Raw genomic sequence first — 17857 nt, 5'->3', positions numbered from 1 at the left:
CACCCCCTAATTTAATGTTTTGTGCAGCCTCCCTCTGCCAAGATAACAACTCTGAGTCTTCTCCTACAATGCGTGATGAGGTTGGATCTGAGACCATTCCTACATGCAGTATCTCTCCAGATCCTTCAGATTCTGAGGTCAACGTTTGTAGACTCGGCTTCAGCTCATCCCACAGATTTTCTATGGGGTTTAGGTCGGGGGACTGTGATGGCCATGGCAAAACCTTTATTCTGCGGTCGGTGAACCATTTTTGTGTTGATTTTGAGGTGTGCTTCGGATCATTGACCTGCTGGAAAGTCCAACCACAGCCCATTTTAAGCTTACTGGAGGGGGCTGTTAGGTTTTCATTTAATATCTGCTGGTATTTGATGGAGTCCATGATACCATAATGTTAATTATTTAAGAAGTTTAAAGCGCACATCGTCACTGTGTTCTTTGGTCTTTCCCATAGTGATGAATGACTAATGGAATTTGGCCTGTGTCACCTCATATTTGTACGCCAGTGGAACAGGAAGTCATGGTTGACCTCTTAAGAGTTCCTTATCAAACAGGTGAACTTAAAAATGTAAAACATGACTGGAAATATACTTCAGTTAGATTTTAATTATAAGATTTGTCTAGGGGTGCCAATAATTGTGGCACACATGTTTTGGGGGAAAATATGTATTTAATGTCTACAGTTTTTTTTTTCTTTCAATAGTTTTACTTCAATGAAAAGGTAAGATTTTTGTGAATATTTTGAGTGAAAGACCAAGAGGATAAACAGCAAAGACATATTTTTTTATAGCCTGTTTTGCTCATATTCACTAGGGGTGCTGTCATGGCAAAAAGTGACCGGGTGCCAAAAAGAGCCCGGGTGATGTAATATTGGCTTTCGAACGACTCTTGAGTGACAGTTGCTATACCAACGTTAGCATTACGTCACCCGGGCTCTTTTTGGAAGTCAGACAACCTCAATAACGCAATTTACCCCAGAGCATCTCGCATTATACTTCGCTACCTGAGACCAGCTTGCCTGTATTTTACCTGCAATAAACCAAGCAAAACAACCATGTGCTTGATGTTTGACTGTGTTAGGAAAGTTGTTGACTCACAACTTTGTTATAGTGTCAAAGTAAGTACATTTCAACTGGTTTCGCCGCTAGCATCTCGTTAGCGATTAGCAATTCCTCCGTTAGCTGGGGCACATTATTTTGCTTAGTGTTTAGCTAGCAAGCTAGTATGAACTCTCCCAAGTCTTTCTAAATAGGCCTATATCAACAAATAATGGTAGATCTTAAATTATTTAAGATGTTAGCAAATGAACTGGCTGGCTTGCTAAAAAGGTAGATGAACAAGCACCGTATATTATTTAAGATGTTAGCAAATGAACTGGCTGGCTTGCTAAAAAGGTAGATGAACAAGCACCGTATAGTATTTAAGACGTTAGCAAATTAACTTGCTGGCTTGCTTAAAAGGTAGATGAACAAGCACCATATATTATTTAAGATGTTATTAAATTAACTGGCTAGCTTGCTTAAAAGGTATATGAACAAGCACCGTACCGTATATTATTTAAGATGTGAGCAAATTAACTGGCTGGCCTGCTAAAAAGGTAGATGAACAAGCACCGTATATTATTTAAGATGTTAGCAAATTAACTGGCTGGCTTGCTAAAACGGTAGCAAGCCAAGTAAACAAGCACCGTATATCAGTATATTTTCTCCTTGTTATAAAAACGAATTTCTACTCTAAACAATTTCAATTAAAATGCAAATGATGATGTAAACGGCTAAAATGGAACACTTTATTTACCGGGTAAAAATTTGTTTAGCCACAATATATAGCGATTAAAAAAGTAGTATTGACTGCAAATGTTGATGTACAGGATACCGGCAGGTGTAGCTAAAACGGAATACTTAATAGTTTTAGGCACAATATTAAGTGACTAACAAGTAGCTGATGGCTTTCGAACGACTCTTGAGACTGACCAAAAAGTGCCCGGGTTACGTAGTGTCCGGGTTACGTAATGCAAGCGTTGGTATAGCAACTGTCACTCAAGAGTCGTTCGAAAGCCAATATTACATCACCCGGGCTCTTTTTGGCACCCGGTCACTTTTTGCCATGACAGTGCCAATAATTGTGGAGGACACTGTACCTGTATATATTTAAAATCCTCTGTGTGTGCGTGTGTCACAAAGGTAATGATGTAACTAGGTGTTGCATACCCTGCCCTATCCCTCTGGAGCATGACATGGCTGGCCTGCTAAATTATCTAAAAGACGGCTCCATGTGTTCCAGCAGCTCTCATGCATTTTTCTCCTCCACTACCTTCATCACGTACAAATTCAGAGTGTCATTAAAAAGCCTCTCCAACATGCTGGCATCAAACCAGTGAATGAAAACAACTAACTGCCTGGTGTTCTAGGTGTTAACATACTTCTATCTACTGACTTTTATTTGTTTTTTCATTATTTGTTCCCATATGTTTTCATCAATTCATCCGTTAATTAGCTTGTTTGTTCTTAATTTGTTAATTAAAGAATTATTTTCGTTCTTTCTTTCTGTCATCTGATATAATACTCACACAATCTCTCTGATATAAGATGGTATGTGTAAGGACAGCAGAAATAATTGTCTCTTCCCTAGGGCCTGAGAGACACTGTGTACAGACTTCAAGCCTGACTGTGTTGACTAAATTCTAAATTCACTGTGTAAGTAGGCTTGACTGTGATTCTTTATTTAGTCAAATTGAGGATGAACACATTCCTGAATCCTGACTCTAAAAATACAAAATCTGAAGATCCAAAAGAAAACTTCTGTGGTGTTTATCAATTTCAGTTGCCCTGATATATTTCCATTATAATCATCTGAAAAGGTGACAAATAAACACGAGCAAACTGATACAATGTAGCAGTAAACAAACTATGTCATAGGCATGCAGTATTCAAGTATTCAGTGAAGCTTTGACATAACATTTAAAGTAGCACTAAGGAGTTAAAACTAGGAAGTTATAGCACTGCTGGCATTGGGAAAACCTTCCAAGCATCTAGCATTTGTGTCTTTATAGTTGGCTTTTCTTCTTTAACATGAACATTAACAATCAAAATTAGTTGAAGATTATACCAAAATCAGTCACCTATAAAAGCATATCTCAAAAAGTAATGTTGATTTAACATCTGCTGCTTATAAGAATGATGTATGTTCCTTTGTAACCTTAAATCATTAATATCTGAATGCCAAAATTTCAGGGACAGGAGGGTTTGTGCTCATCTTCATGGACTCTCTCTCTCTGTAGCGCCCTGCGCAGAGCTGACAGCAAGGTGTCGCGGTTGTTCAGGACGTTGTAGCAAGTGAGGTCCATCAGCTTCTGGAAGTCCTCGGGCTGGTAGGCCAGGTTCCTGGTGATGTATGGTGAGGCGCTGCTGCTCACGTCCAGCTCTCCCATCCTCAGTTCATCCTTCCCTTCTCTCCTGACACCTTCAAAGAAATGGACTGCAGTTATATAGTGCTTTTCTACTCATAGAGCAGTCAAAGCGCTTTACATGTTGAAGCCTCAAACATCTACGCATTCATACCCCGACGGCAGAGGCTACCACGCAGGGCTCGTGTCCACTAACCTGGGGCTTTAAACTCTCTGAAGGTGAGGTTGGCCAGAGGGAAGTGAACCACAATGGGAGCTTTGGGGTTCTTCTCGTCCTCAAAAACATACACCTCCTTCATGGCCTCTTTCTCCACACGGCTGAAATCGATGTGAGGGAACGGGATCCTGTGATCAGTGCAGTGCTGCTGGGTTTGCTTCAACACCTGAGAAACAGTTCAACACAGTTAAACAGGGCTGGTCTCTGTGAGAAAACAAGATCATCAGTCTTTATTAAACACCTGACATACAGACAGCTGAACAACTGAGATTTCCCCTTAATCTGTTTCCTCCTAATCTGTTTTCCCTTACTCTGTTGTTTAATCTGAGTTGGTGAAGGTGATTATCTTCCATGCATTCAGACACTTGTGATCAAAGATTCTAGAGCTCCACACTCTAGAATATTGGTGTTAACAGTGTCAGGACAGTGGGTATAAGTGTAAATGTGCAATTTAATGTTTCAAAATGATATCTGGAAATAAACAGAATCCAAAATCTGGATAACCTTAAGTCTAGAACTTCACAGAGTGTATCCTGTCCTTATTATCGTGGTTATGATTAGCAGGCCAGCATACTTTAGTCTGAAGGTATATGCTTGATTGGTCCTGTGTTGCACGTGTGGTAGTCTTGGCTGTCTAATGTATATACCATAAACTGGTCTGAATCCCAGGAGTAGTTAAGGGACAGGATGAGGTCCATACGTCTGTGGGGTCGCAGCACAGGGGGGAACCCCGTGTTGCAGGACAACCCCGAGTCCACCAGATTCAGGGTTGGGTCCGCTGGTGTCAACTGGTTCGGAAAGGCATCAGGATGTGTGTCTGGACATGAACCACAAAGGTTTAAGTCATGTGGCTGGTAGATTGTCCAGCTAATGACATATTACATACACATACACTTTAGCGTATATTATATACTTATCTAAGTATATATTTATATACCTAAATATACACATTGCATATAAATGTACACAGAAATGACCTTGTCCTACGGTGAAACCATTCGTGCTGTTGTAGTCCCAGTGGAGATAGAGGCCTCGCATAAAGTTGTAAATCTGGCTGACGAATGGTCGGTATGTGAAGAACTTGGTGATCATCTGCACCATGTTGGTGGCTGGTTTGATCAAGAAGGTGTCCAGCGTGGACGGGTTGTTGTCCGTCTCTGTGGAGGACAAACCTCAGAAATCTCACTGGGCCAGACATGACTCCAGCACTAAATGACAAGAGTGTCCAGTCTGGAGACGGCTAGTTTAAACTGTTGGACTGAAAGTGTGTCAAAATCGACAAGAATATGCCTAACGTCCACATTTCCCCTTTAGGCTTTCAATCCTCCTTCCAGCACTATCCTATAGAGGCCTATGGCTTGCTTTAAATTATTCAGATGGTTTTTAGATAGTGTTTTTATGTGCCTATGTTATAACCTGAAAAAGTATTTGTGAATTATGACTGGTTGTATTAAAATTAGTACATTGTAGAAACCAGTACCTGTGTTGACGACATCACTACCTATCCAGGATGGAGCAAAGCCTGTGACAAGGTGCCACAGATCTGTAAGGTTGACGGACAAAAAGCTGCTCCAGATTCCTACAGAACACACACACACACACACACATATAAATGTGTATCTCTTTCTCTCTCTTTCACACACTCTCTCTCTCACACACACACAAACACACACACCCTTCCTCCCTCCTGGCTTCATTCCATATCTCACCTATCATGAAAGGCAGACGAGTCTGTGGAAGTTTTTTGACCTGGTGACCCAGGAACTGCCAAAGTCCTCAGTGGGTACAAATGCACCGTACTTCGGAAGACCAACCTCATACAGGGTAAATTCACACCACTCTGCAACACACACACACACACACACACACACACACACAGGTACTGAATCCAAAGAGGGATTAGAAGTAAGATAGATTGGCACAGGTTCCAGAGAATGCATTAATAAATGAAGAAATACATTGTCTGTATAATCTCCGAGCACATTTGGCTGGCTGTTCCAGTAATGCCTACCAGCCTCTTTGATGCCCGTCAGGCTCGTCTTCGTGTTCACAGCTGTGTAGATGGGCAGAGGATTTTTTGTGTGTTAGTGTGCATGTGTTTGTCCCGTATGTATCCTGCAGTACCTTCCCATAGATGAGGTGCTCGATGGCCAGACCCCACATGTCAATGGGGGACACGGGAAGTCCGTCCCTCCCCTTCTGTCCCATCTCCTCCCAGTAGTAACTGAGCTGCTCCTCGGACAGGATGTTCTGGTACCTCTTAATCATCTCAACCTTCATTGGCTCAGTAACCATACCCAGGTCCCCCAGAGACCAATCAGCATTCTCGTACAGGGTTGACATGGCCCTATAAGATGTCAGGTCATATGTCATCTACAATTATAGGAAAATCATGCTGGTGAAAGCAGGTGATGTTATATGCTCAAATCTTTTATTATACGGCTCCTCAGAATGTTGCAAAAAGTTCCATTGAATTGAATAGGCCATCCCAAAATCTGGAGGTCTGATATTCTTTATGATTGAAATTAAATGAAATGAATGACCACTGCCATTGGCAATGGGTTTGGTGCTTCTAATTCACATCTTTCAAATCATTCCGCAAGTAGTTCGTTCACTTTTCGTAACTGACATTCATTGTAACTTAAAGTCATCAAGTAATACGTTGCTACACTACACAACACCTGAAACTTTAAAGTTCTATTTGTGTGAAGAACAATTTCCCCCTCAGTGGAATCCACAAAACGGCAACAAAATCACTTAAAAAGGATTTTTTTGAGGAATTTCTTTCATCATATTGGCAAGTAACTGTATAATAAGCAGGATAATGTCCGCCGGTCAGTATCAGAAAATAAATCCCTTCAGGACAAAAGGTTCATCCTGTCTGGATTAATTTTCCAATACAGGGGACTCACCATGTGGCTCCTGAGACCCCAGTGATGTAGCTGATGGTGCACTATACATTATCCTTTACTCATGAGAGCGGACTCACCATGTGGCCCCTGAGACCCCAGTGATGTAGCTGATGGCATCCAGGATTCCCAGAGTCTGGAGACCCTTCAGACTCCCAAAAGCGCCAGTCATCGCCCTGGTCCCGCCCCCCGAGCAAACCACACCCACCAGGGGGACCTACAATACAGTCTGACTTTTGTAGTGTTTCTTTTTCATGTTGTTGTTCTTTTAAGAAAAGTCAATGTTTGCAATCAGGCTTCAGTAATCTGAGTATCTGAACTAGCAAACACACCGTACCATATCTGTCTGTAGAGGGGAACTGAGCTCCAGCAGCTTGTGCAAAGCCCGCCCCACCACCACTTTCCTTTTCTCCAGGAAGTCCTTCTCTGCTGACGGGATAAAGTCCAGACGCACTGCCAGCTCCTGCTCTGGCCTACAGGATCACCGTCACAAAACAGAAGTCAGGACAAAAATAGTATGCCTATTTAATTAAGTTTCACTTTATTTACATGATATTGTTATTGGTAATTGAAATGGTGGCCATTAATAAAATAATAAAACACAAACAGTCTCACACACAGTGAACATATGGCTAATTGAAAATCATAACAGATAGACTTTTGGATTTAGGTCAAAGGTCATGGTGGTGGTGGTGGTGTGTGTGTGTGTGTGTACAGGTGATCAAAACCTGGAATCTCTACTGTGACAGTTGCTTTTCCAGTTGTAATTTAATAAGGTGGTAATTCAATATGCTGTATAAGTGATTTATGTTCTCTTCTCTCTATGCAATTAAACATACTGACAACCCCAAAGGGAAGGTCTGTCTACCTCTATCTGTGCAGAGACTAAAGAATATTGTAGGTTTTAGATAGAAAGGGAAGATTTTACCGTCCCTCACTCTTCAGTTCCAGGTCAACAACATCCTGTAACAACACTTGGTGTTACTTTGACTGGTTTTCTTGCCAAGATATTTTCGTTCCACTGCATCTGTCTCACATGTGTCTCAGACTAACAAAATATGAAACAGATAAATGTTCAGATTAGATAAGTGTTCATAAATTATTAATAAGTGCACTACCATTCCGACAGACATTTTCACTTCCTGTTTGGTACTTATTGGCCACAGAGAAGCTGGTGAAAGTTTGATTGGCTGAACTGTATCTTCACCCTAACAACAGAAGATGAATTAAGAAAATAATGGACATTTTCCCACTTAGTTTTTTTGTTGGCAATTTCAAGACCTTTTATAGCATATATAATTTACAATTATAATATACAATCATGTTATATTTCGCTAATATGGCACAGTGTATAATTTACCATAGATTTATTAGTCATATGTTATATTTAGTTAATATGGCAGTGTAGAATTTACAATAGATAGATTAATCATATGTTAGCTAATCAATGACAATTCCTAACTTTTGATATTTTGAAGTGGGATGATTGTCTTTATTTGATAGAGTTCGGAGTCCAGTCTTTGTTACCTGGGCAGAGAGCTCTGTGTGTGTGTGTGTGTGTGTGTGTGTGTGTACCTGGACAGAGAGGACTGTGTGTGTGTGTGTGTGTACCTGGACAGAGAGCTCGGTTTCCAGGTCTCTGTTAATGTAGTAGCGTAAAGAGTCCACCAGGCCAGAGGTGAGAACATGTTCCTCTTTATAAGCTCCTTTAAACTTCAGTATTAGACTCTGGAGTGCTGCAACAGGACACAGAAATGTTGTGCACACACACACACACACACAAAGGGAGAGACTTTAAAAATGCTCTCTCTCTCTCTCCCTCTCTACATGCCTTGCACCTGGTGCTTGTTTTTTTACTTTATTCGTCAGGGTGAAGTTTTTATTTTACTGCCAGCCAATCATCAAGAGTATTACAGCTAAGACGTCTGACGAGGTGAACTGATAGAGAGTGTCCCACAGAGTGCTGCTCTTACAAGTTGACACATGTACTAAAATTCATCCTTGAACATGCTCTGCTGCTCACCAGTTCCTAGAAGATTTGCGGTGATGTCTATAGTGGAGAATGGTGCCGCCTAGAAGCAGAAGAATGAGGAGGAATGTCAAGTACCACAGTTGAAATGAGTCATTCATTACTTTCTCTACCAAAACTTCTGTCACATTACATGCTTAGTTAGCACCATTACAGTAGTACTGTATCACTGCAGAAGATACCTGAAGTATCTGTCATAGATACCAGTGTTACCCAGTTCTTAACAATGTTGTTGGTATGCACAGAAACCCGTTACTGATAGCAATGCAACATGTCTCTCTCTCTCTCTGTCTGTGTGAATTCTAACTTCTTTTTTACGTACGTTTTTTTTTATACGTGTTTATCGGCAAACTGTTTCTTTGTTATCAAACTCTACAGACGCTGTGGATTGTTTTTAGTTTGCTTTATTTTTGTGTTTGCCCTCCCGCGGAGTTAGCCACCAGCTTTGGCTGGCAGCGTGACTGCTGCGGGAATAATGGATTTTCAGCGTCTTACAAGACAACATGGTGTTAAAATTCAGTGCTCCGCAAGTGTTGAGGAGTGTAGTCTTGCAATTGGTGATGTGGTTGGCCATGAAAATGTTTATTGGTGAAATTGAGAAAGCTAGAGGTAATTGCAACAGCTATTGTTCTAAATGACGCACACACACAACCGTACTTCCACTTAGTTCCCCTTCTAAGAAAATAAAAATCATCATAACTAACGTTCCACCTTTTATTGATGATAACTTGATTGAGGATAAGCTATCGGTTTATGGTCGGCTGGTTTTATCCATGAGGAAGATTTGACTGCCCACGGAAAAAGAGTAACAGTGCGGATCGGGCACCAAAAGTGGCTGAACCGAGCTTAGAAGGTGCCCCCGCGACTGCCCCCTCGCCCGCCGAAGGCAGCGCATTTGCGCATGAAGCTAGGGAAAGCACATCCGACATTAACCTTGGACTCACACGTAAAGCCCGAATTATAGATCTGCGTCGGTGTCCGTCCGTTTTACGGATGGGCGGGGAAACAGATTCGGACGGATTGTTTTTGATTTATACTTCTTCGACGGCTGTGGGTGTTGAAAACAATTCACCGCCAGAACAGTGGGTGGAGCAGCGGTTTTTTGGTCACAGACGAGCTACTACGCGACCTCTTTGAGTGATAGAATTCGTCGATTGTTTATCTCCCTCCTCCCAGCCGTCACGTCATCAAGACCAACAGGTGTAGTCACATGGGTCTTTGAGACACACTACATTACATTGAATAGTCTGTCTAACGTTATATATTCACTTGAAAAGGCAAACTTATCTCCATCATGGTAGGTATTATTTGTGTGAAAAATAGTAGCAATCTATAACAAAATGATATGCTTATCTTACATACACTATAGAAACTATTAAAAACGATTCAATGAAATGAATACTATCTCATTTTCTTTGGTATTTTTTGTCATATTCAGATTTGTAATAATGATTGCTGGGTAATATGTATGCTGTTGTCCAATGTCAAGTCTCTATTTGATCATGTGACAAGACGATATGATAGTTTAGGCGCAACATCTGAACGTCAAGACCAACAAGCTGACTGGGCAAATAAATATCTGTGACAACGTGATTACAGGAAGCAAACTGGTATCAGGGAAGAAGTAAAAAATAAACTGTCATCTGGAGAGTTTAAAAGAATACAAAACGAGGGGGAATCTACTGTATGGAGATATTTCTGCTTAGTAGTCAACGCGGATTTATTAAACCTGGATGGTTGGGGGAGAGAGATGAACGTCAAAACCGACAAACTGGGCCAGAGGCAAAAGCACCTGCAAGCTGAAAACAATGGCTTTCAAACATAAGCGTGATAAGGCATTGAACATTCCATATTTAAATATCTTAATAAGTAGTCAAGTCAACGTGTCTGCCTCACGTGATGGAGAAGTTCGTTTTTGAGACTAAAATAAATCACATTTAGGATAATAGCCTTCTTGTGTGCGGGGATTTTTTTATGTCCTAGCTGTGACAACGCGATTACAGGAGGCAAACTGGTATCAGGGAATAAGTTAAAAAATAAACTGTCATCTGGAGAGTTTAAAACAATACAAAACGAGGGGGAATCTACTGTATGGAGATATTCCTGCTTAGTAGTCAAGGCATTGAACATTCCATATTTAAATATCTTAATAAGTAGTCAAGTAAACGTGTTTGCTTCACATGCTTCTCCCCTGTACAAAAGCGTCGGCTAAATGACTAAATGTAAATGGATTAAACCTCGATTGTTGGACTATGTAGATCGTTTTATAACGAACTTTGTGCACTTAAAGTTTTTTAAAAAAGAAACTGTCATCTGGAGAGTTTAAAACGACACTCGAGGGGAAATTTACTAGGCCTGTGGAGATATTTCTGTCGGATGGCATCATATTCTATGCGGATTCTAATGAGGCTGTTTGATATGTCCAATGTAAGAAGTGTGAAGCTTTAATGAAATATGATTGATGCCATCCTCTTTCTCCACAACATGGATTAAACATCGATGGTTGGACTATGTAGATACTTTTATAAGGAATGTGTCCGTGTACTTACATTTTTCAAAAGATAATCTTCAATGGTAAGACTTGTTTTATTCGCGCCTCTTCTGGTGTAGCATATAACGTGAGTTTTATTTAGGCATATCAGATGCATAGCGTGTGTAATGTGTAGGCCATTTCATTCCGTTCTTGCAATGTGAATAATTCATTTCAATATGCTTATATCCCTTTTGTGCGCGCTTGTGCGTTTAACGGGGCTTGTTTGTGTGAGCCAGTGCATTTATCATTCATCTGTTGATGCTCGAGTTTAATAAAGGCAGGCTATTCTTAAGAAACGTATGTAAATGTGTCAGTACTATGAACAGTTGAGACATTGACTCATTGGGGTTCGGACTAAATATTTGACTTGCTGTCGGGCTGGGGTAGGGCTGGGACAAGTCAGCGCGATAAGGCATTGAACATTCCATATTTAACTTGGCATAGTCGCCCCATAATGCCGTGCGGCGGGCACATACTTTTCTCGATGTGATGCAGCGCATAGACATATATACATTTATAAAACAATTGGGTTCTATTGAATTATTTAGCTGTTTCTGATTGGACAATAGACGTTCCATGAGTTGGAATGTCCCAGGACATCCCAACTCGGACTTTTCACAGCTAATAATAAATCACTCCGCGATGAAACATTCTATAGCACGTTGATACAATTAAGCGATAACCGTGAATTCAAAGTTCCTATAATTTCAAAAGACGTTGACAATGGAACTATTTTTTTGTTGCGGAGAAACAATGGCGAAATAAAAATTTTTTAATCAAGAACTTCGTGTTTAAATGTTAATTGGTTGACTATAAAATTGTTTTATAAAAGCAATATAGTACTCGTGCGAGTGGGGTAGGTAAGGGATATTCCCACGGGTGTTGTTGCCTGCGCCACTCGGCCTCCGGCCTCGTGGCTACGGCCGAACACCACCCGTGGGAATATCCCTTACCTACCCCACTCGCACTCGTACTATATTGCTTAAATATACATGTCTATGATGCAGCGCCCAACGATGTTATTTAACAATGTTCCTTACTGTTCTAATTGCATGTCGTTGTTCTGTGTTGGGACGGAGTTTATACAGGTGTGTGACGGTAGCACAGTCTGTTCGTGATAACTTGTAGCAGGGCATAAAGCCCGTGCCATTTTGACATTGTATTGTGTTTAGTGTTTAATTAAAAGCCATAACAAATATTCCACACTTCCGTGATTTGTTACAATATCTTAATAAGTAGTGAAGTCAACGTGGATTCTATGGATTAAATTCATTTATTGACACATCTTTTCAGGACGGCCACAGCGCTTTAAAACGACGTGTTTATAAGTTACATTATTCAAAGATGGTAGATAAAAGGCGAGATAATCGCCAGGTGTAATAAGCCTACTTTCTCATTATGTGTGTGTGTTAGGGTTTGTAATGCAATGGTGTTGGCTGCAAGTTAACTCCACTTCACGTTAAGGTTAGCTTTTGTATATGAGCATTCATTTCAACTGTTCCATCATCTGAAATATCACGGTGTCGAAAAACAAACCTTTGATCTAAACAGAATATTCAGTATGGAATGGGAATATTTCAGAGCAGGGCTATCTTTTATCGCGTTTGACAAATATGCTCCGATTGCTGTGATGTCTCCTGTGAGAATGGGATAGTATTCTCTCCTATGAATTTGCGGTCATTTGAGCGTCCTTATAAGTGTTTCAGAAATATCTTCAGACCTCTTCTGTTATGTTTGTTCATAATCAACTAGAAGAAGCTTGTGAGACGGTCTACAGGCTATTCATAAAAAACATACGTAAATGTGTCATTAGTATGAACAGTTGAGACATTGACTATGTCTGGTTGGATTCCGACAATATATTTGAATGGCTGTCTGGCTCGGGCACTACTCTGTCGGACGCAGGCCGGGCTCGGACAGAAATATTCGGCTGATCCACACTCTATAACAGAATAGGAACAGATAGGGAATGAAACAGGAAATGTGAGATTCCGGAAATGATGTCGTTAGGAAATGATTTTGTTAGCGGACCAATCACAGCCAAGGGGGTATCCGTCGCTATCCGTTCGTATCCGAAAAAGTTACAAAAATCGAGAGGTGCACGTCGGTGTCCGTCCAGCTCTCCGAAGGGCTCGGATGGGCTCGGATGGGCGTTCCACCACGGGGAAGGGTGTTGCCAAGGCGTGGCTATGTGTCCGGACGGACACCGACGCAGATCTATAATTCGGGCTTAAGCGTTGGAATGCGTTGATTCCGCAAAGGTTGACGGATCCCCATTCACTTTGAATGGGGTGACGTCATCCTTTGCCGAAATGAATTGTGGCTCCGTTGGGTTCCGTTGCGTTTCATGCGTTGCTTGGGCAAGAGTTGAAAAATGTTCAACTTTGAGAGGCAACGCATGCGTCAGCCAATCAAATTGCCTTTCATGCATAACTCACAGCCCAGGCGCTAGCCAATCAGATAGCGTTTATGCTCACGTCTAAAGAGCGGGAAGCTCAAAAAAAGAAAAGATGGCGGACCAAACTCCGTAGATGGTCGTATTTATACCTAAAAGTTGTTTGTTTGGCTTTTTTTTGCTTAGATTAATTTTAAGTTACCGAGAAATAGACAGTGTACAATGTAAAAACCCCTTTATTGCAACTGAAAAATACGTCTGATAGGATTTGCGAGGTGTCTGAGCCACCTATCTAAATGTTAGCATGCTACTACTCACAAGGTAAACAGCTTGCTAGTGGCGTGATTGGTTTGTTGACCTGTCAATGTCACTGTGACGTCTCTTATCAACACAACCCCATGCGCCAGACTCCTCCTCCGCCATCCGTTGGATCAACGCAATCCAACACGTATGTGTGAGTCCAGTGTAACTCAGATCAGAGGAATACCTGATTGACCTAATTGCAGAGGGGCCTGTAGCCGCAGCTGGTGGCTCCACTCCAGCTGGTTCGAATGATAACACAGTTAATGATTTGATCACTAAAGAGTTGACTGCTTTGAGTGAGTGTAAGACAGACGGTAGACCTGCATTGGAAAAACCTAGAGAAAACACTAGTGTTAATGCCAAAGTCTCGGGCTTGCTTTCTCCAGAGCCTGCCCAAGACGTTGAAATGAGCGGAGATTTCAAGGTCCCGTTCAAGAGAAAGTCTGAGGACAGTGCAAGTTGTGTACCAAGAGCAAAGAAAGGGGATGGGTGACGTTTTATTTTGTACCGCCCTGTTTGGCAATGTTGGTTTTCAATAAAATAAAACATTTGCATAAAGCAAGCCAATCCACATTTCCATGTTGATAAGGGAATTCAAATAAAAATAAAATGATGGAAAAAAATAAATAAATGAAGAGACATTTAGAATAGATGAAAATTTGCGATTAATCGCGATTCATTTTGAGTTAACTATGACATCAATGCGATTAATCGTGATTAAATATTTTAATCGTTTGACAGCACTAGTTTAAATATTTTGGTGTTTGTTTGGGTGACAATGTTTTTGTTCAAAAGAACTGGGAAGGGGTTTTGGAAAAGGTTAACTGTCGTTTGGGGAAATGGAAGTGGCTGCTCCCTCAACTATCATATAGGGGGCGCACACTTATAATCAACAACCTTGTGGCATCAGCCTTATGGCACAAGTTTGCATGTATGGAACCCCCTGTTGGACTAATTGAGAGTATTCAGAGGGAAGTGGTGAATTTCTTTTGGGATAAACTACACTGGGTCCCTCAAGCCATCCTTTTCCTATCAAAAGATGATGGACAAGGACTTATAAATCTTGCTTGCAGGAGGGACACTTTTCGGGTTGCAGTTCATCCAGCGACTGCTCACAGCTTCAAGTACTCCGGCCTGGAGACCACTGGCTCTTGGCATTCTGCGTGAAGTCAGTAACGTTTTCCGAATATGAAACTTTCACCATCACTGTTAGAATGTGGTCACACTAGCCCTCTGCTAGTGCTTGGGGACTGTGATCGGATGCATTTAGATTCAGTCACTGGGAAGGTTGTATACAAGAATCTTCTGAAAGTGGCCAATAGGGCTACTCTGAAAGATAGAATGGATACTGTGTGGAGAGACAAGTTAGGTATCGATGAGAAAACCAAGCCTGTGTGGAGAGTTTTTTACAAGTCTCCATTGACAAAGAGAACTGGTGATCTTCAATGGAGGATGCCATAGTGTCTGTGATGAACCCAACAATATGTGATACTTGTCCATACTTGTTGAGACAATGTATCATTGCTTTATGGAGTGTAATAGGCTTTGTTCCTTGTTTTGTTTGTCTTTTGTTATTTTCTTTTGGAATTTTTTTACCAAACAAGGGTTTATAGTTGGTTTCTTCTACAATCAGAAACACAGAACAAAATGCGAGCTTATTAATTGTATTGTTGGTCAGGCCAAGCTTGTGTAACCCTGTAGAAAATACATGGTTAAGTTTCCTTTGGGTTTTTCTGTTTACCGACAGACAGACAATGTATTTGTTTTTTGCTTTATTTTCTGATAAGGTAAAATGTTCATTTAACAAATGATCGTAATTTATACTATTCTTATGTTTAAATATAATGAAGTGGGTAAAATATTTCATTTCTGTTATAACATATTGGCCAATCAGTGGCGAAGGTGAGAGTTCACGGATGTAGGAAAATCCGGTGGAAGATAGATACTCGTTCTCTTGAGCTACGGACAAGCGACAGAGAAGGTCACGTAGTAGACTGCTACCAATATCCATTCCTCTTTACAGTGTTGTGCACGTTCACACCTCTCATGAACTAGTTCAAAGTTCAGTTCATACAAGTAAACATGAATCGTTCACGTTCATAGTTCACCATTTAAATTCTGAACTAGTTCATAGTTCAGTTCATTTTCATTTTTTTTTTTATTAGTATGTAGTACCATTTAAATAATGAATTATACAGGGAACTAATAACAATAACTTGCTCTTCAGCAATGATATGCTACTGGCTTAATCTCAGATCAACAAGGGCATGTACACTAAATGAAAGACCGCTCAAAAGTTAGCATAGGTAAACCCTGGTACCGAGGTACCGAGGTACGAGGTACCACTCGTATTTGTACATTAGCAGCTTATGCTAAGCGAGTTCACGAACAGTGCCATCATGCTGGATCAATTAACAGTGCTCGTAACAATGATGAGAAAGCTAAACTATAACAAACACATACTGACAAGGTAGGCTACAAAGTCAAACTCACGTATACATGGACGCACACAACTTCAACAAAGTGCAACGTTCAATTATGTGAAAATATGCCCGAAGTTAACTGCTACTCCATCTAAATATGCCATGAAGCGATATCAGAACATTGCACTGTGAGAAGTGGAGTCACATGACCAACGCAATTACCAAATATGGTAATTTACCGAAACATGGTCTGTCTGGGCAATTTAACAAATAATTACTATGGCCTTTTTAACAGGTACTGAGCAACGACATGGTACAAGTATTCGATTTAGACAGCGTCTTTCCTCAGCAGAAGGAAATCCTTCGGTAATGTTTTAGTTGGACCTCAGAGAATATGAACGTGTTCACCGTTCAAATTCATTATTTGTCATGAAGTTGCGTTCAGTTCATCGTTCTCATAAAAATGAACGTTTTCAATGAACGCGTTCTTTTGAATGCGTTCATGCACAACACTGCCTCTTTAGTATGTTATGCGTATGGTTGTCGGCCTGATAACCAGTTTATAGTGTACAAACGGAAGTAGGCTATTATAAATTACAAAGAGAAGTTATGGGCAGTTTTCATAGACTTTTGTCAGTCAAATGATATTTAAACCAATAGGGAAGTTGGCTAGCTGTAGCCTGCTGTTTTGTGCTAACTGGCTATTATAGTACAGCGAGTGGACAGAACGAGAGGACTGTTATCGGCCAGTGCGAGGAGACATGGGATCGCCAAGCAGGAGAGAAGCCACACATGCGGACAGTGCGTGAATCTGGCGGCGGCTACTGACGGCGGGGCACGGAATTCCTCTGTGCCCGGAGCTCATCACGTTTGTGAGTTACCAGCTGGTTTTGTTTTGCTGCGCATTGCGTGAAAATGTCAATTTACGTTTTAACGGCCACAACGCCCACAAGCAACAACATCAGGTCTGAAACAGGAACAATTCATGTTAGGGGTTTTTCAAATAGACATATGCCGGCTTAGTGTATCACTTCATGGGCCCGTAAGTTAAATGTTTGATGCAATCTGTGCTTGTGTATGATTTGTATGAGGTTATAGGTAACCAGTTCAGTTTGGTTAAACAAGCAGGATAACTGCTATCATTTGATAAGGTATCTGATTTAAATTCATGACAGTGCATTCTACTTTTATTTTTATATACACACGGTATCTTATTTTATTTGATTGTATACCTGTTGAATTCATTTTCAATACAAGTACCTAAACTATACCTTAAGGGTGGACATTCATGTTTCTATGCATTATTTTGTACTAAGTGGTTTATTACAGTCAAGTTAGTCTAGGTTACAAGAAGGTGAATTGCAGTCAGTAAAGGTATAATATTCACAGCATAATTCACATTACGTTTATTGAATTCATATAAGAGAGTAAGAATTCAGGGCATCACTGACAGTACCACATATATGGGCTGGGGGCACTACACTTGCTATTTATATGAGCTGAAAAAAATTAAGTTCAGCAGAACATGGGAGGTGATGTTATAGCGTTTTTCAAGAACTTAGTTAAATCCAGAATTAATGTTGATTTTCATTTTTATAGGGCGTATTCACCCACGTGACCCCTATCCATAACAACAAGCTTTGGC

The 17857-nt window shown here is 40.7% G+C and overlaps 3 protein-coding genes and 2 long non-coding RNA genes across 5 annotated transcripts; all 5 read right to left on the bottom strand.

Moving 5' to 3' along the window:
- Window positions 1–2245: 2245 nt before the first annotated feature.
- Window positions 2246–3973, bottom strand: LOC122133410 (cytosolic phospholipase A2 epsilon-like). Its single transcript, XM_042709575.1, has 3 exons — window positions 3932–3973; window positions 3600–3786; window positions 2246–3459 (listed from the first exon to the last, which is right to left on the bottom strand). Exons 1-3 carry the CDS (start codon window positions 3971–3973, stop codon window positions 3227–3229), a joined length of 462 nt encoding a protein of 153 aa, XP_042565509.1. The 3' UTR covers window positions 2246–3226.
- Window positions 3974–4195: 222 nt separating this feature from the next.
- On the bottom strand, window positions 4196–5438 carry LOC116223245 (cytosolic phospholipase A2 epsilon-like). The gene is made up of 4 exons (XM_031579288.2): window positions 5330–5438; window positions 5101–5199; window positions 4598–4777; window positions 4196–4437 (listed from the first exon to the last, which is right to left on the bottom strand). Exons 1-4 carry the CDS (start codon window positions 5334–5336, stop codon window positions 4196–4198), a joined length of 528 nt encoding a protein of 175 aa, XP_031435148.2. The 5' UTR covers window positions 5337–5438.
- A 147-nt stretch (window positions 5439–5585) lies between these two features.
- On the bottom strand, window positions 5586–6560 carry LOC116223214 (cytosolic phospholipase A2 zeta-like). The gene is made up of 2 exons (XM_031579187.1): window positions 6533–6560; window positions 5586–5967 (listed from the first exon to the last, which is right to left on the bottom strand). Exon 2 carries the CDS (start codon window positions 5961–5963, stop codon window positions 5628–5630), a length of 336 nt encoding a protein of 111 aa, XP_031435047.1. The 5' UTR covers window positions 5964–5967; window positions 6533–6560; the 3' UTR covers window positions 5586–5627.
- A 25-nt stretch (window positions 6561–6585) lies between these two features.
- On the bottom strand, window positions 6586–7549 carry LOC122133405. The gene is made up of 3 exons (XR_006152738.1): window positions 7458–7549; window positions 6867–7002; window positions 6586–6746 (listed from the first exon to the last, which is right to left on the bottom strand). It is a non-coding gene; the product is annotated as an uncharacterized LOC122133405 (long non-coding RNA).
- Window positions 7550–7669: 120 nt separating this feature from the next.
- LOC116223215 lies at window positions 7670–8696 on the bottom strand. The gene is made up of 3 exons (XR_004164975.1): window positions 8553–8696; window positions 8141–8265; window positions 7670–7737 (listed from the first exon to the last, which is right to left on the bottom strand). It is a non-coding gene; the product is annotated as an uncharacterized LOC116223215 (long non-coding RNA).
- Window positions 8697–17857: the final 9161 nt, after the last annotated feature.

The sequence above is a fragment of the Clupea harengus genome, chromosome 13, assembly GCF_900700415.2.
Source record: "Clupea harengus chromosome 13, Ch_v2.0.2, whole genome shotgun sequence".
NCBI classification, from domain to species: domain Eukaryota; kingdom Metazoa; phylum Chordata; class Actinopteri; order Clupeiformes; family Clupeidae; genus Clupea; species Clupea harengus.
Note: the sequence above shows the minus strand (reverse complement) of the source record. Positions and strands in the feature narration are given on the sequence as shown.